Source organism: Mangifera indica, chromosome 10 (genome assembly GCF_011075055.1).
Source record: "Mangifera indica cultivar Alphonso chromosome 10, CATAS_Mindica_2.1, whole genome shotgun sequence".
Taxonomy (NCBI): domain Eukaryota; kingdom Viridiplantae; phylum Streptophyta; class Magnoliopsida; order Sapindales; family Anacardiaceae; genus Mangifera; species Mangifera indica.
The window spans coordinates 5,323,703-5,350,166 of NC_058146.1; the positions used below are offsets into that span (position 1 = coordinate 5,323,703).

Below are 26,464 nucleotides of genomic sequence, written 5' to 3' on the forward strand. Positions count from 1 at the left end.
TTTTGCAAAGAGAAATTTATTCATGGTAAAATTTATTTTTATGATATAATAGTTGGTAAACACAAGCAAATATCAGTCAAACCTTGTCAGGGACAAATAGTACGTATGCAACGGAAGCATTGCATTAGCCTTAGTACTAATCAAACATCAAGCTGAAAAAATGGAGAATCATCCAGCTTCTGGATCGATCCGGTGTCATCACATGCTTGAATAATGAACTTAAGACTGTCGACTCCAGAAGGAACGGTAAGGTTAGAAACATAAAAGGCTTGCACGTATGCAGCCCCGAGATACTCGTACGTCGTTTCTTGTCTTCCACTTCGATTTAGAAAAGTTTTCCCTGCTAGTTTCTCGACATAGACATTATACTTTGGGAAGTGCAAGAATATTCTCACCAATAATCCCCAACTGATCTTGATACTCAGAATTTTGGAACCCTCAGAACCTGAAGTCCACTTGATATATTCACCCTTGACAAGCCAAGAACTAGATGGAGGGAAGTATGAACTCTGTCCAGCAGTTTTAACCGTGACATGACCAAGCATTGCAAAATATTGTGCCGGACCATGAGCTAAATCTACAGGATCTGGCCTGTAACATATAGCTCTAATTCCCGTTATTGTGTATCCATTCATTTCAATCTCACCCTCCAGTATGGACCATCCTGAAGCATTTTGAACTTGATCAAGCACAATGATATGACTGAATTTGCCTAAGAATTGATCCGTTCCCTCAGCCGTAATAGGAACTAACTTTCTTCCTTCTGTGGGAGAAGAGAACTCCATAATGAGGCCCAGTAGAGAATTTTCTTTTGATTTCACCTGCGGTAATTTTGTGCACACAATTGGTCTTTCATCAGTATATTGTTAGAGGAATGTAAGGACATATAACAACCCCAATCTAATAATCTTGTCCACCGTCAAAATATTATCAATTTTAAAAATACAGTCCATCATGATTTTGTTTTTACACTTCACAATTTAAAGTGCCCCTTGACAGTTTAAGGAGTTCATAAACTATTTTAACCAATTTTATCTTAATATTATCAAGTGATATGAGATACACATACAAACCTAATATCTCTCCTGTGTTTTGTTGATATGCGAATTATTTAGAGGTGTTCTATGACATTGATATGATCATAACATTTTTGCCTAGTACAGTAACCTTAATTTATAGAACAATTATCTTACAGAATATGAGACGTGAACAGGTGAATCCCCCGAAAGAAGCTCTCCTTCAAAAAGCCTTGCAGTGAACTGGGCATCGCTTTCAAGAGTTCCCTTAAATGTGAGGTTCGCTCCTCCGCTATAAGATGCTTCTTTGAAGCTAAATTTAGAAAGTGTATGTTCAACTTAGGCAAATTTGACAAATAAAATCAATTAAAAAGTACATAAAAATATATATAAAGGTTATGATGGAAGGGAAAATGAACTGTGCAACTCACGCAAATTCTTCTCATTTGTAAGAAAATATATGCAATGTGAAGCTTCGCAGACATATTCAAAATATTCTAAAATCAGGCTTTCATAGTTTATGCTAGAACTTGGAGCATTCTACACATAACTAATTAATATAGCATGTCTCATGCTATCAGTAGAAATGAACATCTAAGAAGTCCACAAGACATTATATAAAATGAGAGATACATGATGTTAAAACTTACTCGACTAGGACTTGAACGGTATCAGAATTTGGATCATCATTAAACCCAAGAAAAGGCTGCAAAAAATAAAGTAGAGAATTAAAAATCGAAAAAGATAGCTAACAAGATCAACATGAGTAACACACTAAAATATATTGTGATATTGCCAATCAATATCAGTAGTATGTTCAGTTCTTATACAAAAGACAAACATATCCATTCAGGCCATACCTGAAAGCTTTGAGAAGAAATGTTATTCCAAGAAGCATTTGATACTTGCCTTCCCTCAATAGAAATATGAAAACCACGTCCCTGCACAATAGTGGAGACAGTCAGCATTTACAGAACAGGCATATTGAGCATCCCACAAACTGCAAGTGAGGCAAATTTTACTAAATTTCACTTGACAAGAAGTATCTTAACCGAATTCCTACTCTTTTGCATTAATCATTTTAAAGCAACATCTTATGTTTCACACCTGCTTACCAGTTGGTTAGAATCAAACCAGCCTAAATGAATAAACAAATTGATGTTTTTTACCGCAATCTCATAGATGAGATTTATCCAATGGATTCTCTCTCTTTACCAAAATCAAAGCTGACTTTAAGCAGCCACTAAAAGAGACTCAGAGCATTTTTCAGGGAGGTGATAACCTAATTTCTATTTATCAGTAACAGGAGATTGATAAGCAGTAATTTTATGTTAGAGAGGGTAATCATATCATGTAAAGCTTTCTGCCAAAAATTTAAAGACGATTGATAAAAACATGTCGAAAATAATTATTTTAGAAGTAACTTATATCTGTTGCTTTTAGATGCCAAATACATAGCAAAGTGAGGGTTAAGAAATAAACAAGTTCATACGGTTGAGACCTGATCAAAGTTTGTGTAGAATGGCAAAGCTTTCTGATACTTTTGTAGAATTCCCCATGATTTCTCAACAAGGGACCACCAGCTGCAAAACCAAGGGAGTATAGAAATAACCTCACCAAACAGTTGTGTAAAGACTCACAGGATACTTGAACATTCAAAAATGTATTAATCATACTATGAAAGAAAAATGGTAGTAAAAGATGATCTATTAATTGAAACAGTATAAACGGGTGGAAAAAGTCATTGTTGAGGATTGCTCCTGGTAGAAGTAAAGCATCATTGAGAGGGCAATTTATATAACTTTTTAGGCTTAGCCAAAAAAATTATGAGATCTATTCTAATATTTCTTCTCATGCCATGATGGGGTCCATGTGGTGTCAGTCCCACATGGCATTACTTTCTATAATAATGCGAATATACTGAAAATTTTTATGTATACCAAAAGATCAGATGGAGATGAGTCTTCAGACTGTAACAATCTGTCATTCATGGGACCAAAAAGGGAAACAAAAGTGGAAATCTTGAGATGGTGAACTTGGCACATCAAATCATAATGCAAATAGTAGAGTCTAGTATGTCCATACCATAGTCAAAAGAATAAATTACAGACTAACAAGAGAACTTATTACAATTATCAATGTCAATATATACAATCAAATTCATAAAATTCTTAACAAGAGACAAGTGTTACCGATTTTGGGCAGTCTCAAAATCAGGTGGTTGCTTAGTCTCATAGACCCATCCAGGAGCAAATATGGCAGCTGACACATCATCCTTCCTTAGCAAATCAAGTGCAACATTTGTCTGATATATAAAGAATTTTATAATTAATAAATAAACTCCTGCTGCCACTCAAATTCAATTGATAAAACAAGAAGTAAAGTCAGACACAAAGCAATTTAGTGGGTTCAATGATGCATATTTACTTTCCAAATACTGCATATCTCTTGATTTTTGAAATCATATCCACCAATATAAAATTTTGAATAAGATAAACCAAACATTTTTTTGTTTAATCCGAAATCAATATTCACATTTGAACAATGGTACTTGCTCCTTGAGGACATATAGTAAGACATGAACTACAAAGAAAAAGCAAAAATGCACAGTGAAATCATATTTGCATAACACCTTCTGCAGAATCAATTGAATAGGAATCACAAGAACCAACAAAAAGATCAATTTTTATAACAAAGATTCACCAATCACATAAAATCAATGGCACACGTACGTTCCATTTTCCACCACCATAGGTGTTCCTTCCAAATACATCTATTCCCATGTAGACATCATACTTTCTATCACGAGCAACAGCTGCTGAAAGCTTTGGGTAATTTTCCTGCATGACACAATAAAAATTTTACAAAGAGACAAAGATAAAATATTCCTTGTGGGAGATGAAAATGAGGCTTCACCTCCCATGTATAGTTTACAAATATGCCGTCACAGATATCAAAGAAAGGCTTATTTTTTTCATTCAGTTGATTTTGCCATTGAAGATCCCCATCAATTGTAACACTATCATACCTGCAAAGCGGCAATTATCCGTCACATAGAAACTAATTTTTTGGTTCAGAGCAACATCAAATTCAGGTGAATAGAAAAGTTGTATACCCTTGACTTATGACACTCACCAGATGACCAAAGATCCCTGCACTAAGGAGTGCATAGTTTGTGTTAAATGGCTGATAAATTCTTTCATATTAGGTATTTGCTTTACATCCAATTCAATCTCCATATTAAGCTGCAAGTAACAGTTCCTTAGTCAGCAACATATGGAACTCCCACAAACACAGACATATGCATGCAAGAAAAAAAGTTATCCCTAGAAACAAACTTGATTTTTTTCTCCATTTACATGTTTTATATTTATATCAAGATTTTATGGAAAAAAACATCTTCTGCTTATAATATTGACAAAGAAATTTTAAAAGTAAATGGCTCCATGAAGTTGATAGAACTGCAAAAAGCTAGACGAAAATTGAAAGATGTAAACTTGGTAAAAAAAAATATATACCAGCCACCCATCAAACCCTAAAGCAGAAACAAGCTCTGCCAATCTCTCAGCATACAAGTGAGCAGACTCCTTTGTTGAGAGCAATTCATTGGCTATAGTCCTTCCTTCATCCCATTCCAAGATAAAGGTCCCTAGTACCTTCAATTCCATGGACACCAACAAGAACGTCATATTCAATAGCTAACATAGTCGCAATCAACAAGCAATCCATTTTGCGTATCATTGGTCGAATTCCATAACTTGCTAAAAAATCTGAAATTGAGCTTATATATTCAATTAAACTCACTCAAATTAAGAAGATTTTAATTCTCTTTTTAAAAAACATACTAGCATTAACATGAAACATTAATTTCAAATCACCAAACACACCAATCAAATGAGACTGCAATAAAATTTTACAAACAACAGTTGAAAAAGTCAATATAAAATGAAACAAGCAAGGCATTTTTGCAAACAACTGGTGAAATTTCAATAAAAACTAACTCATAATTCTGAAATTGAGCTCCTATATCTTATTAAAGGAGCTCAAATAAAGCACACTTCAATTTTTTAAGCAACTAAAACCACCAACATCAACAATAAAATTAAAATAAAAAATAAAAATACCTTAACGCCATGTCTATGAGCTGTATTAGTCCAACAAGGAGGTGGCAAGGTGACCAAATTATGTGAAAAATAAACAAAAACATCCATCAAGTACCAATGCCAGATGGCGTAGGCGTCAGCGTTACTTCCACCTTGGACCCACTTATCGTCCACGTAACCACCTTGCATATCATGGCAAACCAAGATCCTGGGCCGGTTAGGGAGCTCAAACGCAGCGTTCTGAAGAGAAACAGTGGACTTGTTAAAAGGGTAGTGAAAGGAGTCAAAGTAAGCGCGAGAGGCAAGGTCCTTGAGGGTTTTAATCGGATAGGAGATCGGAACGGAGGGCTGTAATGGGTTGAAGGGTGGAGGATCATGGGACTGAAGTTGAATTTGAGGCTGTGGCTGAGGTTGAGCCATGAAGATTAAGAAGTGAAAAGGAAAGAGTATTGAGTTGAGTAATTTGCGGAGAGTTGTTAGGGTCTCACGGCTTATATAGGCGGGAAGAAGAGAAAGTACTGACTGAAAAAGAAATCGGAACATGAGACGAAGCTCACCCACTTGGTGAACTGGAATTACTTGTGTTTTGGTCTTCGTCGACTTACCTTTATTCCGTTGGTGGGAATTTTAAACCTTTTAAATGTCCAAAAAACAATTCCCATTAGGCATTGACAAAGTCACGGACCCATTTGTTAGTAAAAGGCCAAAGCACTATTTCCCACGCAATTTTTAACTCATTTTAAGACACACCCATGTAAATAAAAAATCTAAACACCCCATCATCTCAAAACTTTTATTAAAATTATATTTAAATATAAAAGCAAAATTATTATTTAATAATATTATTAAAAAATATATAATTTTATCTCATTTTTTCTATTAGATTTTAAAAATTAATATTTCACCCCCGATCTCAACTTTAAAAAGTGACTTTTTCTCCCTCAAATGTTTAGGCTTTTTCTTCATCTCTCCCTCTGGCTACTGGTGATGACCATAGGCCCCGAACTTTGCTAGATTGGATGACGACTCCTTCATCCGCTATAAAGTTACTATTCACTTATAGAAATGACCAAATTTTAGGTTTGATATCTTTGGAGTTAAATAAATTTTTCAAAACTTAATTTTGGAAAAAACTTGTTAGTTTTCTAAATCAATGAGAGAAACGAGATCTAATTTTAATTATTTTAATATTATTAGTAAAATAATGATTTTACCCTAACTCTAACAGAACATTTACAGGTGTATCTTAATAGACTAAAATTTAAATAAATATTTAGATTTTTTACTTGCCACGAATATGTCTGTCATTTCACCAAAACTTGGGTGGAAAATAGTCATTTGCCCTCAATAAAATCCTTTAGTAATGAACTTAGAATTGTAATTGTGGTCAATTACACTGCCTTAATATTTTAAGTGAATTGGCCAAATGACTATTTCCCACCAAGGTTTGATACAAACCGTTTTTTCATCTACTAATTATTGAAAATCTAAATACTCATTCTTTTGTTAAATTTTATTATTACTGTTAGAGATAAAATTGTTATTTATAAATTTTATTTAAACTCATATTTTAGGAATACTTCAAAGTTTTGAAATTTTATTTTTACTCTTAATCTTATATTTTTAGATTTAAAAATGGTTTTTCCCCTCAAGTATAGGGTTCCAATCTCCTATCTTTTTCCCACATACAACCGCTCCCCTTATCTTTTGAAAAATCATAGTTTCACCCTCTTTTCAACATAAGTTTCCAAATCGGTTTCAATGTCGTCGACATCCTCCTTTATCAAGACCTAGCTGCCATTGCATCCTCCCTTCATGAGCTTGCACTTCTCTCCCATTCAGCATAAAATCCAATCAAAATCGAGCGAGAGATGTAGCTCGATTTTGACCTAATTAGTGTTGGCATTGACACAGTAGGAAGAAAGGTGGTTTGTTCTCGTCATGTCGGTGTCAACACTTCATCACTCATTGGATAAACGGCTTCGTTGTCAGTCATATGGAAAAATGAATTGTTGGTATATGGAGATTTTTCACACGAATAGTTAGTCTCCAAAAAGAGAATGAAATGGCTTCTCTTCGATCGGGAAGGGAACAAGATTGATAGACAGGCCATGAGGGAGAGAGGAGAAGGTCGTCGCCATCTCCGACTACTGGCAACTTGGCTGGAAAAACTTTAGGGGGAAAATTTTTAGCTTTCAATCTTTGGGTGGGGATTTTTATAATTTTAAATCTGGGGGAAAATATTTTAGTTTTTATTTTTTAAATATTTTTATTAAATGATAATTTTATTCTTGATAGTAATAATAAAATTTAATAAATAAATGATTTTTTGAATTTTTGAAAGTTTACGAATATGAGTTAGGTGGGAATATGTCTTTTGGCCAAATGAATTTAATATTGGCAGTGCAATGAATTTAAATTCATTGTAACAATTGTGACTTAAGACTTGAGAGAGAGAGAGGGAGGGCCGTTTGGTCCCCAAAAAACCTATTCTTTCTCCATACCTATTAATAGCAAGAAGCCCAAAAGACTTATTCTCACCCAAAGTTTAGTGTATTTTTAAACTCTAACTCTTACGGTTTCAAAATTTTAAAAACTTATTATTCTATTAAAATTTTTAGTTAAAATTAAGAATAAAATTATTATTTAATAAAATAATTTTATAAACTTAAATTTATCTCATTTCCCCTCTTAGCCCAAAGATTTGAAAAGTTAACATTTTCTCATAGGTTTTTTTTTTCTCTTCTCTGGGCACTTCCTTCGTTCCAATCGACAATCAAATATGCTTCATCTTCACGTGTCGGTTGCTTGGGAGAAGTCGTCGGCGATTGAAGAATCAGATGAACATGGCTTTGTCTTTATTCGACGAGAAAATGAAGACAAAATTCCTCAGGCAGATGAAGACAAATCATTCATAATTCATAGGGAATTTCTCTACTAGATTGGACTATGAACAATATTCCTCTACCAAACGATTCATCTTCGTCTGCCACTTCCCCTTTCTAATGATCTATCTATAAACATAGTTAAAAAATGAATACAATGATATGTCTATGAATACATTGCCCAAGGGAACTTAATATGGGATGATATCTAGACTATTCGTCTTTGTTCACTTGAGAAAATTTCCTTGAGTGGACAAAGACGAATTATCTAAATGAAGATAAAGATGAAGATAAATTTACAACCTTGAGATACTATTCATAGTTTAGTCTAGTAGAGGAATTTTTGCAAAATTTTAAACCTCAAGAATAAAATGACAGCTAATTACATTATATTATAATACTTATACAAAATAACATAAATTCCCTTAAAATTAATGGTTGATTTTGATTAATGGGTGAAAAATTGACTTTTTTAAATATAAAAGTACAAATAGTTATTTCATCAAACATTGGGTGGGAAATAGTCATTTAGCCTAATAATAATAATAATAAGGTCAAAAGACTTATTCCCACCCAAGGAATCTTGTTTTCTCAACTATTCTTCCCTTAATTATGAAAATCTCAAACACTTACCTAAGAAAGGTTAAGTTTGTTAGTTTCAAAGGTAAAATCGTTATTTTATCAGTAATATTAAAAATAAATTAAAATTTAATCTCATTTTCCCCCTAAACCCTAAAAACTAAAAGTTGCCCCTTAGACTAAGTTTTAAAAAATGACATTTCCCCTTCTAGGGTCTAGATTTCAATCTACAACAATGATAAATCTCTAATAGATCCCCATGCTCTGGTGGTTTCTTTTCCCCTCTAGAACTCTGATTGATGAAGATCTCATCTAGAAATCATCTTTCTAAATGAAGACGAGCAAACAAGATCTTCGTCTTCCCAAATGAAGATGAAGATCTCATATTTATTTGGGAAGACAAAGAGTTTTGTCTTTTCAGATAAGATCTTCATTAATTGAAGCTTCAGAAGAAGGGAAAGAGATTATCGAAGTATAGTGATACTTTGTGGACTCTTCGTTGTTGGCAATGACACTGAAGATTGAAAATTAACCCTTAGAAGGGGAAATATCATTTTTTAAAACTTGTCTACGTGATAAATTTTTAGTTTTTAGAGTTTAAGGGGGAGAATGAGATTAAATTTTAAAATGTTAAAGTTCTGTTAACTTTAACTTTTTATAAATGAGTGTTTGAAATTTTTAAAATTAAGAAGGAAAAACTTAAAAAATAAGATACTTTGGGTATAAATAAGTCCTTTGGCCTAAGAACTTTTTTTTTCTTTGGAATCTAAGCCAAGGTGGGGTACCCCCAAGAAAAAAAAGCGAAACTTGTTCATTGTGAATTTGTGCTTGATGAAAGACTAAAAATTGATTAAATGCCATGGATCAATTGTAAAGTAAAATCACATTATTCGCAATTGAAGTACCTTGCTTGGGAATTGGTTTAAAGATTCAGCTTTTCAAATAATGCTATTAAAAATTGAGAAATAATATTAAGTAGTTGGATGATATATATATTTTTATTTATCTTTAATTTAATATTATTTAATTATATAAAAATATATTATTTAAAATTTAATTAAATATTTAAAATTAGACATATTTGATATTATTATTAAAAAATTTGATGGTATAAATGATGTGAAATCTGCAAATTCTTTGCCCATTAATTGCCTAGGGATGGCAACAGGGAGGGGCGGGAAGGGGATATCAATCCCCATCCCTGTTACGGGAAGGAAAATCCCTTCCCCATCCCCTCCCCGTCCCCGCGGGGAAAAATCCCCTCGGGGAAAAATCCCTTCCTCGTCTCCGCAGGAAAAATTCTCTCCTTATACCTATAAATATAAATTTTAATTCCTTCTTGTATTTCAATAAATAAAATAAATCATATTTTTTCAAAATATCACTTGCTACAAGAGCTACAGAATATTCATTGTTATTTTAGTTCAAATACAAAGTTTTCACAAAATCTAATAATATGTAATAATCAATCTCTTTATTAGTAGCTCTTTATGTTGATATAATCATTAATTCTTTATGTTGATACAAAACAACATTTTAAAAACTAACTTGCAATAATCAATTTTAAAAGCAAAATTAATTTAAAAACAACTTACATAGGAAATACTAACGAATTTGTAATTAAAAATATTAAACTAATTAAGATGGAAGCTTTGGCTGAGAGAGGGAGTGTGCGGCTGTGGAGTGAAAAATGGAAGGAAAAGGAGATTTAAATTTAGGATTAAAAGATGGGTGGTAATTTTGTAATAAAAATTATTAAGGTTATAGTTTTTAGTAAATATGTATGTGATTTAAGGTAATTTTGTAATAACATTAAATTTAACATTTTTCATTCACTTCAATTGATTTTATCAAGTTTATAATTTGTTTTTGTTTTTGTTTTTTTGTAAAACCTAGTGGATTGACTAACTAAGTTTTGAAGTTGAAATATAATTAATTTTGTGCATTTGCATTTTATAATAATGAGACTTTGAGGTTTTTTTTTAATATATTAGATTAATAGTTCAGAAATTAGTAAAAACTGATAATTGATAATTAAAAAATTAGTAAAATTAAAGTTATAGTTTTAATAAATCTTAATGCAAAAGTTTATAGAATTTAATAGTTCAGAAATTATTATATTAATATATTAGATTTAGGGGGTGGGGATGGGGGTGGGGGTGGGGTTGGGCGGGGCGGGGATATATGTATCTCCGTCCTTGATTACGAAGATTTTTTTTATCCTTATCCCTGCCCATTTTTCCGTTTTTATTAGAGAATTTCCTCCCCGTTAGGGTCAGAACCTCTAAAGTTGGGGCCAAGTTGCTATTCCTATAATTGCCTCAGGAAAATTGCAGTCTATGGGTGTAAAATGTTGAAATAAGTGTGAACACAAAACAGGCACAAAATTGTATTGTCGACTATAAATTTCTAAAATATAGTATTATATGTATTTATTTTAAATATAAAATATATCATTAAATAATTAAATAATTAAATAATTAAATAATATTTTATTTTTAATTTAAAATTATTTAATTATATAATAATATATTTAAAATAAATATACATAATTTTATTAATTCCAAAATACTGCGTCAGCTTTCCCGGGAGGGGGCAAACCCCATAGTCAACACAAAGTCATAAAATATCCGAAGCAATGCGCACAGTTATTAATAAATTGAGAAATGCTACACGCACAATGATTTTACACCGAAAATTGCAACCGATTGACGTGACTGAAGCACAACCGTTAGATGAGTCTGTCTTGATGCAGAAAAGTTGAAGGACAAGCTGCCACGTGACGTCAGTTGCAATTTCGGTGAAAAATAGTTGTGCATACAGCATTTCTCTAATAAATTATGAGGGAATTCCATTTCCAACCGATTGTCCATTTATTGGAGAAAAAGTTGAAAAATAGTCAATTTTTAAAAAATTTGGAGAAGCTGCGGAATTACGTACAGATTTTACCATTATATCCTCAAACAGGCTAGGTTAAGTGAAACAGAACGGTGTCGTAGCGAAATAGCATCGACAGTTACCCATACTTCCAAGCCTGCGCCCCCCCCCCCCCCTCCCCCTCTCTTTCGGCTTTACTTCTCTCGAGCCTCACACTGCGCCGTCGTCGGTAGCCGACATCGATCGGAGTAGCAAATTCGTTTCAGGTGAATTTAATTCTCTCTTCTTTGTCAACATCCTTTTGTCTTTTTTAATATAAGAAAATCTATCCAACGAAATAACGCTGCCTTCAATCTTACCTTTTACAGTTCGATTCGAGGAATTTTGTTTAAGCTTCATGATTTACTTGTTCTCTTCAGTAATTCATTGATTTGATGGATGATTTTTATTTCCTTTGGACTTTACATGATAGGATAAGAACGTTTTTTATGAATAAAAATTGAGGCTTGTATGTGTTCCTATTTTTGCTGGGTTTGTTTATTGGATGCAATTTTCAACATATTTATACTTTATGTATTGCAAGAGTTATTAGTTTTTGATGTTAAGGGTTACAGGATGCCGATAATTTATAGTTTAGTTATGAGTAGAAAGTTTTGATTTCATGTAACCATACTTTAGGAACGGCATTATATAAAATAGTTACATAACTAAAATATTCTATGGTATGATCAGAGATTTTGAGTAATGTTGACACTTAACATGGCAGATGCTGGGAAGTTAACGTGCATTTGATTTGATTGTTTGCTGGGTTTATTAAAAGATGGTTTATGTGTCAGTCTTGTTAGATTATTTTTGTTAATCGCTGCTTTGCTTCTTGTTTTAATGGTAGTAGTAGGTTTCCAATTGGAGTTCTGAAAATCAATGGAGCCATAATATAGCTAACAGTATTGAATTTGTATTTATGCTGTATCTATCAGAAATTTAAGGGGAAGAACTTGCTTTTGCACAACACAGTCCAGAGAAATCCCGATTCCCATGGAAGTTGAAACAGTTTCTACTCAAACCCCAAAGGACTCTGGCTATTTGCCACCGAAGCCACAGTTTGAGCCTTTGAAGGCACATGAGATGTCTGATGGTCGAGTGCAGTTTCGGAAGGTCTCTGTCCCACCTCATAGGTATTCACCTCTTAAGAAAGTATGGATGGACATCTACACTCCAGTATATGAGCAGATGAAGATTGACATCCGTATGAATCTCAAGGCTCGTAGAGTTGAATTGAAGACTAGACATGACACACCAGACATAAGTAACCTACAGAAGTGTGCAGATTTTGTGCATGCATTCATGCTAGGTTTTGATGTAATAGATGCTATTGCCCTTTTGCGTATTGATGAGCTGTATGTGGAATCTTTTGAGATCAAGGATGTCAAAACACTTCGTGGTGAGCATTTGTCCCGTGCCATCGGAAGGCTGTCTGGTAAAGGTGGCAAAACAAAGTTTACCATTGAAAATACCACAAAGACAAGGATTGTGATTGCAGACACAAAAATTCACATACTTGGATCTTTTGCCAGCATCAAAATTGCAAGGGATTCACTTTGCAGCCTCATTTTAGGGTCACCTGCTGGAAAAGTGTATTCAAAACTTAGAGCAGTTAGTGCTAGATTGGCAGAGAGGTTTTGATCATTCTTATATCTGTCGTCTTTAATATATTTCCCTGATTCATGGATTGTTGGATGTTCTGTAAGATTGGATATTATGAGTATAACCATATAAAGTAGCGGCTAGAATTTTGTCTGTCAAATTTCAGGAAACAGTAGTTCATACCAAGTTGTCAAGGAAGTACTATTGAGAGGATTCATTCTTTTTGTTAGGTGCTATTATATTTGCATGAGCAGTAATTGTGTTTCTGAAAGTGGATTTACTGATTAATAACATGTGTTAAACCCTATGCCTGCATGTCTGTGACTATTAGTTCAAATGTTGAATATGTTTGTATTCCTTATTTTCTGCAACAATTTGCTTGGTGATTCTCTCTTTGCTTGGAGCTATATCTATCCAACTTTACCAGCATCCAATCAAGGAATCTGATGTCTTCATTTTGCATAATTATATGTGTGAATGTAATGAGTGTTATGAAACCAGATTCTGAACCGGCGAAGCAATAGGGTCATAGAAATGAAATCTTGTAGAATTATTTTATCCACTTCATCTAGATGATGTATATGTGTTTATCAAGGGAGGACTTTCTCTATAAAGATATATTCTGAATAATACAATGGTTTTCGAGGGAGTATTCCATAATTTTGGTGTATGTGCTTTCATCTTCCTACATGCACTTTCTCTTGCATTCATGTTTATTTGAATGAGCTGAATTTGAATTAAAGTTTTATTTAGACAATTCGTTTCGAGAGTTTGTTAATATCTTTGACAATTTCTTTTTATTTTAGTAACTCTTTGTTTTTTTATTTTTTCCCTGTTGGAGCTCAAGCTTGAATTTATTGCACCAGATTCAAGCCAAGCTCGGCGGCACTCAGAATTTAAAAAAACAGTGGATATAGCTGGCATTTTGTCCCTGGCCCCGAGTACCAAACCACCATTAATTAATGAACATTTGCGCCTACAATTTATCTCCCAGACCTCAAGCCACTAGCGATCAACTGCCTCCCTTTATGCACAGTATTCACATATGGGTGCCTACCTTCGTCTCTGTCGAAAAGTTTGAATTCCAGTCAAATCAAAACGTTGATTCCATAATTCTATTAAATGATCTCGGCATAAAAAGAGAAGGTATTTATGAATCTCAAATTGAAAACATGTCAATTGATTTCCCTAAAAGTTTTTGGGGCTTTTAGAGATTTTCCAAACTTGTGAGGCCGATAGATTGTGCTAAAATTTAAACAACTCCTACCGTGAGGGTAGCGAAGTTGTTAATTTTGTTTTATATTATTGTCCCATTCCCATCTCTGATCTCTCCTCGAGTCATCATTTCTCTGCAACAATGAGATAAAACAAAATATCAGAAAAGGAAATTTAAAACCCCTGATAGAAAAAATCTTGGTTCGCTGTTTACAACGATGAAGATAGGAGGCGATTTGTTGAAATGGCTTTTCATCATTCTCTTAGCGCTTGTTCTTCTCCGTTTTAAGTCGGTCTCCGCCGTCTGTGAACTCAGTTTCACTGACCATGATAAGCGCATTAACTATAGCTTGACCACTCCTCTCGCTATGTTCCCTCACGGTGTCCGGAGTGAAGACGGGTTAGCACTTTCTCTCTATGTAGTGTTGTAATTTTGTTGATTTATGTGGGTGGTTTTTATTTTGCATTAAGTGTGATTTACTGCTAAAGGAAATGGGAGCCAATGTGAGTCATTGTTTGCGGAGAGGTTCCCTGTGTCACTGATTAAAATAATTTTGTAATTAAAAATTCTTTTAATGTGATTGGTTGCAAGACTTATTGGAATAAAGTTATTGCAGTTGACTAGTTGATCATTTTTGTCAATACTGGCAACTTGTAGGACTTTTTGTGACTGTGTAGGAGGTGGGAATTGATTTACATTTGCAAACTTGAAAAAATAATTTAATCAAAATATGATATTGTTACTTAAAGCTAGGTGCTTTTCAACCTTGATGGTTAGCTTAATAGTCAGTCTCAAAGTTGAATTAGGTGTTGGAAATTTATGGTTTATTAAAAAATGGATAATTGAATAGTATTAGGTTTTGTTTGACAGTAGGGCAGATTTGATTTAACTGAAATGTGTTTTTGTAATTGTTGCAGGTTCTATAAGGTAGCTGTGAATGAGACTGTGATCTGGTTTCAGGTTGGCTTCATCAGGTCACATTTTATTTCTTTTTTGCAGTAGTGATTTTTATTATTACCATGAACTATTTTTTTTCCATATTTTTTAGATGGTGTAACTATTCTTTCCTGCTTGATTCCTATGTGCTTATTTACAAATACCCAAGTGGTTGTTGTGTATGATTATTGACTTGTTCTTGATAAATTACTTGTGAACCTTGTTGAATTTAGGCTCAGTATCTATAAGACTATAGTTCCTATGGTTGATCCAGATAGATGATGGCAATTTAGAGGCAGTTATTCACTTGATACAACTTTATGTGTGGTTGATTCATGATTGATTTTGTTTTCTTTGATTCTTTGGGCAGCTTTGCGATGAGATGTTATTCAATCATGACCCTCCTAGATGTGTTAATTGCTTGGTAATTCCATCTGGAATCTTATCAGAATTATAATTTTAATTGATGAACTTAAGTAGGCTATAATAAGTGTGTAGTTCATTATTGTCTTACAAATTTTCACGTCTCATTTTAACTCTCCCTTGATTTTTTAGGAGTGTGGGGGTCCATCACACTGTGGATCAGAATGTAGTGCACTTGTGTCAAACAACATTGGTGGTAAAAGAATTATATTTTAATTTTGGAATTTCAATTGAAATAAGTTGCGGCAGAACCAATGATGAAGGAAAAGGGTTGTAGGGAGATGTAAATCACAAAAACATAACATGACTCAATCTAGTGTCTACCTTGATGCTCTTCTTTTAGATTTATTGAGTCCTTATATGATTGGAACATGATCGAGAGTATACTAAATTAGGAGATAATCATTCATAGGCTTCTGATAGGATCTTTGTGGTATATGCAGGATATGATGTATGCACTACTATTGGGCTTGTATCACGCACAAGTATAGAGGTTATGGGTAAGGTTTATTTAACCCTTTCTATCTTTTAATCTTACCAAAAAATAAAAGAATGATGCTTTTTTTTTAAATTCTGGGACTGATTTCCTGTCATGCATTTTCATAACACATAATATGTTGTTCACTAGCATTGTGTGTAAATCTGTGTATATTTTTCATCTCTTTTGATGCCATGGCTTAAGTAGATAATTTATTTCACATCTGTATGTTAATTGAGTCTGGCATACTGATGATTGTTCTCTTATTACGAACATGATAGATAAAAAGAATCCTCACAAGGGTGTTGTTGTTAACATGTCAAATATTGGTCGAAAGAAGAATTGTTCACTTTCTGTAACTGTCATATGTGACCAGTATGGAGTTCAGGTGAGAATTTTTCCTTAGAATTGCTTAAAATATATTGGATTTTCCTGTTAGTTTTTGGTACATCTTTCATGACCTATCAAACCCCTACTATTCTTTTTTACAGGGGCCACAGTCTATGGAGATATTGGGGAAATGTGATTATGTGAGTATTTAGAAAACTCAGACAGTTCCTTCTTTCCTTATTGTTATATGATATAGGCTTCTAAAATCAAATGACCCTGTAATTTGTGATACATGCATTAGGTAGCCTTCAAATTGGTTGTCTTTTTTTAACAGGCTACAGTGCTGCGACATCCTGCTGGTTGTGCAACAGTTATATCTATTGCTGGAAGAGGGTGGGGCTGGTTTGGAGCCTTCATAACAATGTAATGGTTTTAATCTTTCCTGGCATTTATCTACAAATGGAAGCAATTCAGTGACTCTTTCGTGTTGGAGTATAGATTGACTTTATTGCTGTGATTTCCAGAATCTTGTGCCTCTTTGGAAGCTATCTACTGGCTGGTACAGTTTATCGATTTTTCTTTCTTGGAGTTCATGGTGTAAATGTAGGTCTTCTCTCTGATTCTTTGTTTTTAATTTTCTTTGTATTTAAACTATTATTACGAGATTATCTCGTCCATGTATTTTTCTCTTCTAAGTGGATGGAATTCATCTATGTTTTGCTTCAAATTTTCTTGCTGTATAATTCCAACGTGGGCCATTAAGGACATAGTTGAGTCTGTTGAAGCTGTGCGATCATATGTTAGGCAAGTAAACACTTCAAGTAAACAAGTGATCACTTTCTAAACCCTGAGAGCTTTGATGGTGTATCAAATTTGAACGAGGTTGATAACTAGAGTTGGTGGTAGGCTCTGTTATCTTGACTATAAAGCAAGATGCATTCATATGTCAAGCAAGCATCAAGCGACCTCATTAATCTCCTTCCATTGCTCACTTCCTAATTGTCTGATGGCTGTTGAATTCAGTTTTCCCTCTTGATTGATATTGTATATGTTATTTATGTGTGCTGCTGTTGTGTTCATTCCATTTTTTTTTTCCCTTTAATATCAATTGATCATCTCCTTAAATTTGGTGTAAATTCTTGTCTTTTTCTTTTTTATGTTTTGCTAAATGCAACATAATTTACTTGTATGAGCAGGAGTGTTTTTGTGTATATATTATTGGTGGGACATTGCTACAAGCTACAGATATTAATACCTAAATGTACAGTATCCATGTCTGATATAATGTGTGAGACTGATCAGACTCATGGCACTGATATTGTTTATTAAACGTGCTCTTCTAATTTTCACACTTTTACTGCTTCAGGCGATTCCAAACTTGGATACTTGGACCAGCTTACCACACAGAACACAGGTACTCTTTCCTTTTCTAGTAATTCATGTAACTTAAGTTAGCGTCATGGGAAGGGAAACATTGAAAGGAAAATTCAAACATTGTGCCATACATGTAGGCTTAGCTGTTGACAGAATCACTGTTAAATGGGAGTAATGTCTTAGGGTAATTTGGATAAATATCAATGGCCAGGAGGAAAACACTATTGTAATTTCACAGGTTCTACAATTCATCTAACAATTAGATATCTTTCCGCTTGTTCTTGCAGAGTTTTATTACATCTCTGGTAAGGAGGTTTAGAGGACCTACTGAAGGGCATCGAAGCTCCTATTCTCCTGTCGACTTTTGAACATTTACCAGCTCGCTCTGGGTCTTTGTGGGTATATCAGTTTGAGAAATGTCAGTTCTACAATGCAATATCTGCCAGCAAGGGCCATGTTTGTTATGCATTTGGACATGATCCTACAGTTTTGCTCGATTGCCGCATCATGACAGATTCTTAAATTTCATAGCAGAGCTACCACATCTCTGGCATTTCTGCTTCCAAATTTCCATCAGTCATATGATTATTTTGGTAAAAAAGAAAAGGAGTCTGCTATTCCATTTATTGTAGACTGTTACAATGCCAACGAGAAAGAAAAAAGCTGTTACCAATATATTCTCATTCCTTTCTGACTGACATTTTGGTAGGCACACATTGATTGAGTTTTACCCATTGATCACTGTTTTTCTGAAGCATGATCATTAGAAGATGCACATATCTTGGGTGAATGGTAAAGCCTACTGCTTGAAGTTGCTGGCAGAGAAAGAAGATAAAATCTACCTTCCATGAAATTCACTGCCTATAATGCTAATCAAAACTATGGCTAGAGTAATAATGTAGCATACCTCTCAAGTTTCACTTCCTCTTTGAATTTCTAGCGGTTATGTTTATGATGCAGGAGCATTTCTTCTGGGAAGAGCTGGATGACCACGTTCAGAGGCTGGACTTTTGAACCCAGGACTTTTCTCTAGATATTTTAATATTTTACTAGTTTAGTTAACTCCTCTTTAGTCCGTTAGTCCATTAAATATTAATTGTGGGTTTTATCCCATGAAACTATTATCATTCCAAACCATCCCTTCATCTGCAAGTCATTAAAATTGGTGGCTCACAGCAATAGCGTAGAAAGCGCATGCTGTTGAAGGCTCTAATCATGAAAATGTACTTTGGTTTCAACCATATTATGTATAAGCAAAATAAAGTAAAAAGAATAATTAAGGCAGATAAATGCATCAACATATCAGTGCATATAATTTAATTAGCTCTTTTCATCTCTTTTAGTGATGCTAGATTTAGACCCATGAACTAATGGAGGATAATTAGAACAAAGCAACAATCAAAATTGAAAATTTACCTCTTTATGAAATGTAAACATTTCATCTGCCTCTCTAAGAGATTGTCAAGTCTCAAGATTTGCTCTCAAAAGGTAGTTTAAATGGTAAAAGAGTAGACTTCTTTTATATATATACATAGATTTAAGTTTTATCTAATGATATATTCAGATCAAACTCTTAACTTAGTTTAATGGTTTGGGATTAGTCATTAGACTTGAAATTTATCTTATATAATGTGATTGATTTGATCCTAAAAAGACTGTTTAGTGTGAATGAAGTTCTTCATTCAAAAAAAAAAAAAAAAAAAAAGGTCCTGAGTACCTAGTTTTATTAAAATATTAATGATATCTAACCTTTCAAGAACTTTGAGGTTAAGTGAAGTAATGGCTTTGTATACCATCGTACATCACCTTCCAAATTAATTATTTGAAGCATTAACATTCAGCACTTGGCCATGGTTATCATTTCATATCCTAACTTGCATTTGGGATCACTGGTTGAGTGTTAGGCTCTTTAAGGAATTGCCAATTAAGGTTTAATTTTGAAGATTACCTCTTTTAGTTAATACATTTTGTTATACTAGTTGATGTAACTGATTATAAAGATATTATCAATTTTGAACATACAATTTATTTTGGTTTTGTTTTTTAGTTTTGTAACTCAAAACACATCTTAACAACTTAAGAAAATACAAATTATTTAATCAGTCATATTTTAACATTCTCAAAGGATGTGATATTCTTTTTTTCATGTTTTACTAACGTGAGATTTGTTTAAAAATGTTACAATTGGAATGCGTTTATATATTTGATCAAAAAAGTGATCTAAGGGACATTAGATGCCAATTTCATGCTTACAAATTTCTAAATCATGAGAATAACAAATATTATGTATTATGGTAAAAAATTCAAGCATAGTTTGCATATATCATATTTATTTTGGTTGCTTTTTTAACATAATTTTTTACAAAAATTAAAGAATAAGCAATTGGTGAGGGTTTAACTTCTTGGTAATCTCTTGAGTTAAGTTTCCTATTCTTCCTATAATATCTAATTATATATCTAATGAGCAATACTATGTGTACCTACTTTGGGTATACAAATATATATACATTCATATGTGTTATTATATGACTGGTTATTGTTTTATTCTTAATTCAAAATCATCCAATCACATGATGACATATATAAATGTGTATATATTTATGTACTCAAAATGAGTACACATACTTTTATTGATATCTAATTAACATAATTAATAGATAACAAAACCCTTAAATGCATAACCTCAAGACTCAAGAGATGAGTAAACAAAGTGTGGACAAATCTTTCATAATAATTCATTGGTATATTTTAAATTATAATCATCTAAATTTATAACTTTATTATATAGAGTAATTGTACGTATATATATATTTTTTCACACAATTAGATACATATATAATATATATTTCACTCAAATTAGATCATTCATTCAAAATAGAACCAACTACATTAAATAAATTAAATGAAAATATAATGATTAGACTTATAACCCTTAAATTAAATAAATTAAAAATTTAATCGTAAAATACCAGTGAAAAAAACTTAAACCCATATTTTATACATGAAGTTTTCTATTTTCCCACTCAAACTACCATTTCTTTATCTTCTCTTTATGCATGAAAGTGCCATACGAATGTCTTTCTACAGACTAACAGTATGAAACCTCCTTTACCTTCTTTTTCAGAAAGCCTCGTCTCTCTCCTTATCTCTTCACCTTCCTTGCTTTCATCGTCTTCGTAGTCATCCTCTATGGCGAAGACTTCATGTGCATCTTTGGCCAGCTTTAACCACCTCCCCGCCCTCTCCATCTCTCTTTGCTGTGAGTCCCTTTCAATAACTGTTATTAACTTTGTAAGCAGTATATACTTACCATTCCGTTGTCTGAGTTTGGTTTTGTTTTTGGTTAGAGAAGAAGAAGATGCCAAAAGTACCGTTCGCGATAAGGAGGACGGAGGGACGAATCGACTCGGCCGCTCTATGAAGAATCGGAGTGTCCGTACATTCAACAACAGTTGACGTGCAAAGAGAATGATGTTTTTTGGTGACTCATTGAATCGTGGGCAGTAAATGGTGTGTCTTCTTCACAGAAACATCCCTGAACATTCTAAATCCATGGAAACATCTGGTTCTTTAACTTTCTTCACAGCCAAGGTCACACCTTAACCAATTAACCTTATGTGTTATTAATTGATTCATTAACATATTTGCTTGTATATATTGATTTCTATCTCTATATGTTTTAATATTGTAGGACAATAATGCCACAATAGAGCTCTACTGGGCGCCATTTCTTCATGAATCAAATTTGGATGATGCTGACTGAACAGTTGTATAAGCCAAATCAAACTTGACAATAATTTTTTAACAGTTTTGTTTGATTTTATAATTTAAACCGAATTATGCACTAACATGAAAGGCCCATTCGTATTGTTTCTTTCGTTTAGTTCAAGGTGATGAGCAGATCCTGTTAATTTGTTGATTGGCGTAAGGAAAATTGAACAGTTCCATGTATTGTTTAGGAGTAGGATGTTTCGTTTGTTGTCTTTGATTCCAATAACCAATAGAAACAGCTTACAAGATAAGAACGCCAAATAACAATCAAATTTAGACTGAATATACTATCAAGTTTTGAATATTGCCCATACCAGTTGCTTCAAAATTCAAACTCTTTTTCATCTAAGAATAATAAGATAATCCTGGTGAAATTATCTAAACAAAAATTAAGCTGATGATCAAACGATGCTTTAGAAAGAATCTTAATTCAAACTAGCCCTTACAAACATTGCTGTTACTCTCAACCTCCGTAAGTTGTACCTCATTTTAACCGCTGTCCAGACACGAATTTTCCGGGAAAATCAATCGAGAAAGAAACTTCTCCAGGGTGGCTAAAGAAAATGTATGTGCGGTCAAATCAACTGAAGATCGAGGTGAAGTAATGGAGTTGGCTTGTTGTTATTGTTATTATTATTTTCATTTCCCACTTGCAAACCAAGTTGCCACGCCGTCCTTTCCCAATATCATAAACATATAAACACAAATCACAAGGAGAGAGAAGCAAATTTAATCAATCAAAGCTCCTTGTTCTGTACAAAAGAAATGAGTTGATTCCTCTCCAAAGTTAATTTATTGCTATTCAAACTTTCAAACTTTCCTTACCTCTAAGGGCTAATTTGAGTAATCAAAAAGAAGTTTTCATATATATATAAAAGATTATAGATTGACGTTTTTCTTTGTTAATATATTAAAATTAAAATTTTGATTTATTTAATTTAAATTACGAGATGAATCATTAAATATGAAATTTGTCTTATTTAATATAATTGGTTTAACCACAAAAAAGAAGGGTTTAAATAAGATGGGTTCTTCCTTGCCGAAATAAAAGAAAATTTTCCTTTCCATTTTGCAAAGAAATGACATCTTTAGTATATTATTAATCTTTGTTAATCAGAATGCATTTCATTCTTATAATCAAATTAGATATGAACTGTCCAATTCTCTTTTTAGTTATGGGTGTAGCTACTATATCTCAAAATTTATTTTCTGACAAAGTTGAGCAGGACTCCGGTCAAAAATAAAAACAAGAACAATAAGAAGGAGAAACAACGAAGTAATTATATACTAATTAATTAAAATTCACAATCATCTATCTATCAACTCAAACTCTTCTTAATCCACCCATATTGGAAACAATCTATCTATTTATTAATTAAGATCAAGGTTTGTTATTTCGAGCCATATTTTCAGCGATTTGAGCCAAAGACTGTAAGTTGCACCGTACGATAGTATCAACAAAGGTGCAGGTGTCTTCTCTGGTGTTCCCTGGTGGGATGTCGACGACGTACGATTCCACGACGATTGTCCCCGTCCCACACGGCGAGGCATGAAGCGTTGTAACGGAACGGTAGTTGTTGAGCCTGTGATCGCCACCGATCACACTGAAGCTCAGCACGTGATGTTCATCATCGAGAATCTCGAGTCTCTCCGTGCTGTTGGCTGCTGGAAGCCCGGATACGACGTGGACCTCACGCAGACTCCCCACGTGGCCGTCGCCGACAATGATGTGGCAGCTCTTGACGAAGTTCTTGTACGCCTGCGGATTATCGAATCGCCTAACCACTGACCAAACAGTCGACACAGAGGCGTTTATCATCTGGACGGCGTACGAACAGCACTGGTTCGGCCCGACCGTGTGGTTGTGGTGTCGTGGCAGCTCAAAATCACAACATTTGTAGGAAATTTGTCTCTGCGGTGGCGCTGTAATTCTTGTATGAAGGTATAAGGAAGAAGGCATTGTTTTTTCTACTGTTTTTGGTTGTGCTGTGAAGGAAGGGATATATGAAGAAGGAAAGAGAGAGGGGTTAAGGAATTTTTTGCAGCAAGTTGGATTAAAAATGGAGTTTTTGTGAGTGATTTGAGAGGAAAACAAGGATAAAGCAAGTGGATGAGCAAGTTGCAGCTTCTTTTTTTGGACTAAGTTTAGGTGAGAGAGATTAAAATTATCCCTTTTTTTATTTTATTTCAACATATGTACAAGGCTGCCATGCCACTTTGTTGATCATTTGTGTTTAAATTTGCTTTGTTTATTACTATATTTTAATTGCCAAAGCCAAACCTTTTGCTTTGATTGGTTTCTTTTTTCTCCTTTTCTGGTTGTTGGGATATTAATGTTATTCACAGACGTTTCCCATATGGGAAAAACAGTGTTAAAGTGAAAATCAACATTCTCTAATGAAGATTAAGCTTTAATAATTCAACTAATTGTAACTAAAAATTGGATTAAGAGTTGAGCATTAAAAAGATTCTGCCTCATTCAAATTAGAAACACTGAGAGGATTCATTTGTATCTTAATTTTGATGTAAATTTAATCATAAAATGCATGCTATTAGGTTATTTTGACATTCTTTATACAAAAAATAGTCTTTTTGACATAAGAGTAATTGACTTGTATTGTACGAGTAATGTTATGCTTATCCAATTTTGAGTATATATATTATGTGTCATCATATGATTGGGTGTTACTTTATTTTTAATTCAAAATTATTCAATTAATTGATAACAACCATCAAATATACTCATTTATATACTTAAAATGACTACACATAATTTTATTGATATTATATTAATAGTGAATTTTGTGATCGCTCCATAATCATCTATTAATAAACAATTGCCAAGATTTCAATATCTTATTGGGGAAAAAAAAATTTGATCATTGAAAGTTAAGTGACTAACGGAGAGAGAGAACACAGTTAAAGATGACGAACTTTGTCGTATTTGATGATAGAAAAAACTCTAGTGAAAAATAGTCATTTTTCAAATTTTGAGTGAAGAGAAATTGTTGAATTTTTAAATTAAAGGAAAAATATGATAAAATTTTAGTTTTTAAAATATTTTTAGTTAAATAACATTTTTACGGTTAATTTTAATTAATAATCTTAGCAAAATAGTGGGTATTTAAGTTTTTGAAATTTTACAGGTGAGAGTTTGAAAATACACTAAACCTTGGATGGGAATGAGTCTTTTGGCCTATATTATATGAGTAATATTATGTATATTCAGTTTTGAGTACACAAATAAGTATATAATGATATGTCGTCATATGATTGAAAGTTATTTTATCCTTAATTTAAAAATATCTAATCACTTGATAATATATACCAAATAAATATATTTATATACTTAAAATGATTACGCATAATTTTATTGATATTATAGTGTTGTAATAGTGAATTTTTTCACCGATTCATAATTATCTATTTATAAATAATTGCGAAGATTTTCAATATCTTATCGAGACAAAAAAGACAAAAATAAAAAAACAAAAAAATATTTGATAGATAAGCTAAGTGGCTTGTCGATCAATTTATTGATACCTCAAACTTTGCCATCTTTATAATGGCCTTTCAATTTTCAAAGAGCTACTAATCGCATGCACATTTGTTCTATATCCAATCAAAGATTTAGTGCCCCTGGGAAAATTTCAAAGTATTTCCTTTTAAATTCGGTACACCATTCTTAATGTATAAGTTCAAAAATTCTTTTAATATTATTACGGATTTAAATCCAATAATGTTGTTTTTCATGCTTCATGAATCATTCCAATCAAAATTAGATTGCATTGATCTTATATAATTGAATTTAGGCCAAAGGACTATTTTCCACCCAAGTTTAGGTGTTATCTCAAAGTCACATTCATGGGGTTTAAAAAACCCGAAGTCTCACCTATAATGTAATTTATGTTAAAATTTTCTGTTAGAGATAGAGGTAAAATCGTTATTTTACTAATAATATTTAAAAATTATAAAATTTATTATATTTCCTTCCATAACTTTTAAAAACTAACAATTTTACCCTTACTTAAAGTTTCCTAACTTTAAAAAGTCATATTTTCCCCTCAAATTTTTTCTTTACCTCTTCAGCCTCTATCTCCAGTGCCAAAGACCTCCCCTCTCCACCCTAAATGATTAGTCGACGCATGTAAACAAATCTAAAATAAATCTCTTCATCGGAGACAAAGAGATCTGGGAGAGATTCCAGATCTCTTCATCGATAAAAAGATTTAGAATCTCTTCGTGGTCGATAAAAAGATCTGGGTTTTAGATCTCTTCATCCGAGATCTCTTCGTCGACAAAGAGATTTGGAATCTTTTCGTCGACGAAGAGATCTGGATTTCTTCGACGATGAAAAAGCTTCATCATTGTCTTCCAGATCACCAGAGAAAGTGGCTGAGGAGAAGAAGAAAATTCTAAGGTTTTTGGGGGTGGGGGGGGGGAAATGTGATTTTTCAAAGTTAAAAAACTTTAGGAGGGGTAAAATGTTGGTTTTTTAAACTTAGGAGAGAACAATGTAAAAAAATTTATATTTTTTTAATGTTATTAATAAAATAAATATTTTACCCTTATTTCTAACATAAGATTTTAATTCTAGTTGGTCAATATGTGAGACTTTGGGTTTTTTAAATCTCATGGGTGTGATTTTAAGATCGTATCTAAACTTGGATGGAAAATAGTCCTTTGGCCTTGAATTTAACATAACTATTCGGCTGTTTTAAAATTATGAAAGGGCAATTGAGAAACAGTTGGATTGTTATATATATGTCTAAAAATTGTACTCATAAAGGATTAACGCACGTAAAAATTACACAGGCATTTTGCTTCTTCCT

At 33.0% G+C, this 26,464-nt stretch overlaps 4 protein-coding genes and 1 long non-coding RNA gene across 5 annotated transcripts; 3 read left to right on the forward strand and 2 right to left on the reverse strand.

The window, feature by feature from the left end:
• On the reverse strand, positions 1-5,724 carry LOC123228122 (cytosolic endo-beta-N-acetylglucosaminidase 1-like). Its single transcript, XM_044653366.1, has 11 exons — positions 5,141-5,724; positions 4,535-4,672; positions 4,152-4,261; positions 3,933-4,044; positions 3,749-3,856; positions 3,209-3,321; positions 2,518-2,599; positions 1,877-1,957; positions 1,667-1,722; positions 1,194-1,329; positions 1-821 (listed from the first exon to the last, which is right to left on the reverse strand). Exons 1-11 carry the CDS (start codon positions 5,660-5,662, stop codon positions 141-143), a joined length of 2,139 nt encoding a protein of 712 aa, XP_044509301.1. The 5' UTR covers positions 5,663-5,724; the 3' UTR covers positions 1-140.
• A 5,861-nt stretch (positions 5,725-11,585) lies between these two features.
• On the forward strand, positions 11,586-13,264 carry LOC123228067 (RNA-binding protein pno1-like). The gene is made up of 2 exons (XM_044653267.1): positions 11,586-11,726; positions 12,438-13,264. Exon 2 carries the CDS (start codon positions 12,496-12,498, stop codon positions 13,141-13,143), a length of 648 nt encoding a protein of 215 aa, XP_044509202.1. The 5' UTR covers positions 11,586-11,726; positions 12,438-12,495; the 3' UTR covers positions 13,144-13,264.
• A 659-nt stretch (positions 13,265-13,923) lies between these two features.
• LOC123228066 lies at positions 13,924-18,536 on the forward strand. The gene is made up of 11 exons (XM_044653266.1): positions 13,924-14,719; positions 15,238-15,280; positions 15,627-15,680; positions 15,812-15,875; positions 16,123-16,179; positions 16,439-16,545; positions 16,649-16,687; positions 16,822-16,910; positions 17,012-17,090; positions 17,854-17,901; positions 18,149-18,536. Exons 1-11 carry the CDS (start codon positions 14,538-14,540, stop codon positions 18,227-18,229), a joined length of 843 nt encoding a protein of 280 aa, XP_044509201.1. The 5' UTR covers positions 13,924-14,537; the 3' UTR covers positions 18,230-18,536.
• Positions 18,537-20,909: 2,373 nt separating this feature from the next.
• Positions 20,910-21,825, forward strand: LOC123226657. The gene is made up of 2 exons (XR_006504376.1): positions 20,910-21,120; positions 21,209-21,825. It is a non-coding gene; the product is annotated as an uncharacterized LOC123226657 (long non-coding RNA).
• Positions 21,826-22,899: 1,074 nt separating this feature from the next.
• LOC123228263 (abscisic acid receptor PYL4-like) lies at positions 22,900-23,728 on the reverse strand. The gene has a single exon (XM_044653610.1). It carries the CDS (start codon positions 23,590-23,592, stop codon positions 23,014-23,016), a length of 579 nt encoding a protein of 192 aa, XP_044509545.1. The 5' UTR covers positions 23,593-23,728; the 3' UTR covers positions 22,900-23,013.
• Positions 23,729-26,464: the final 2,736 nt, after the last annotated feature.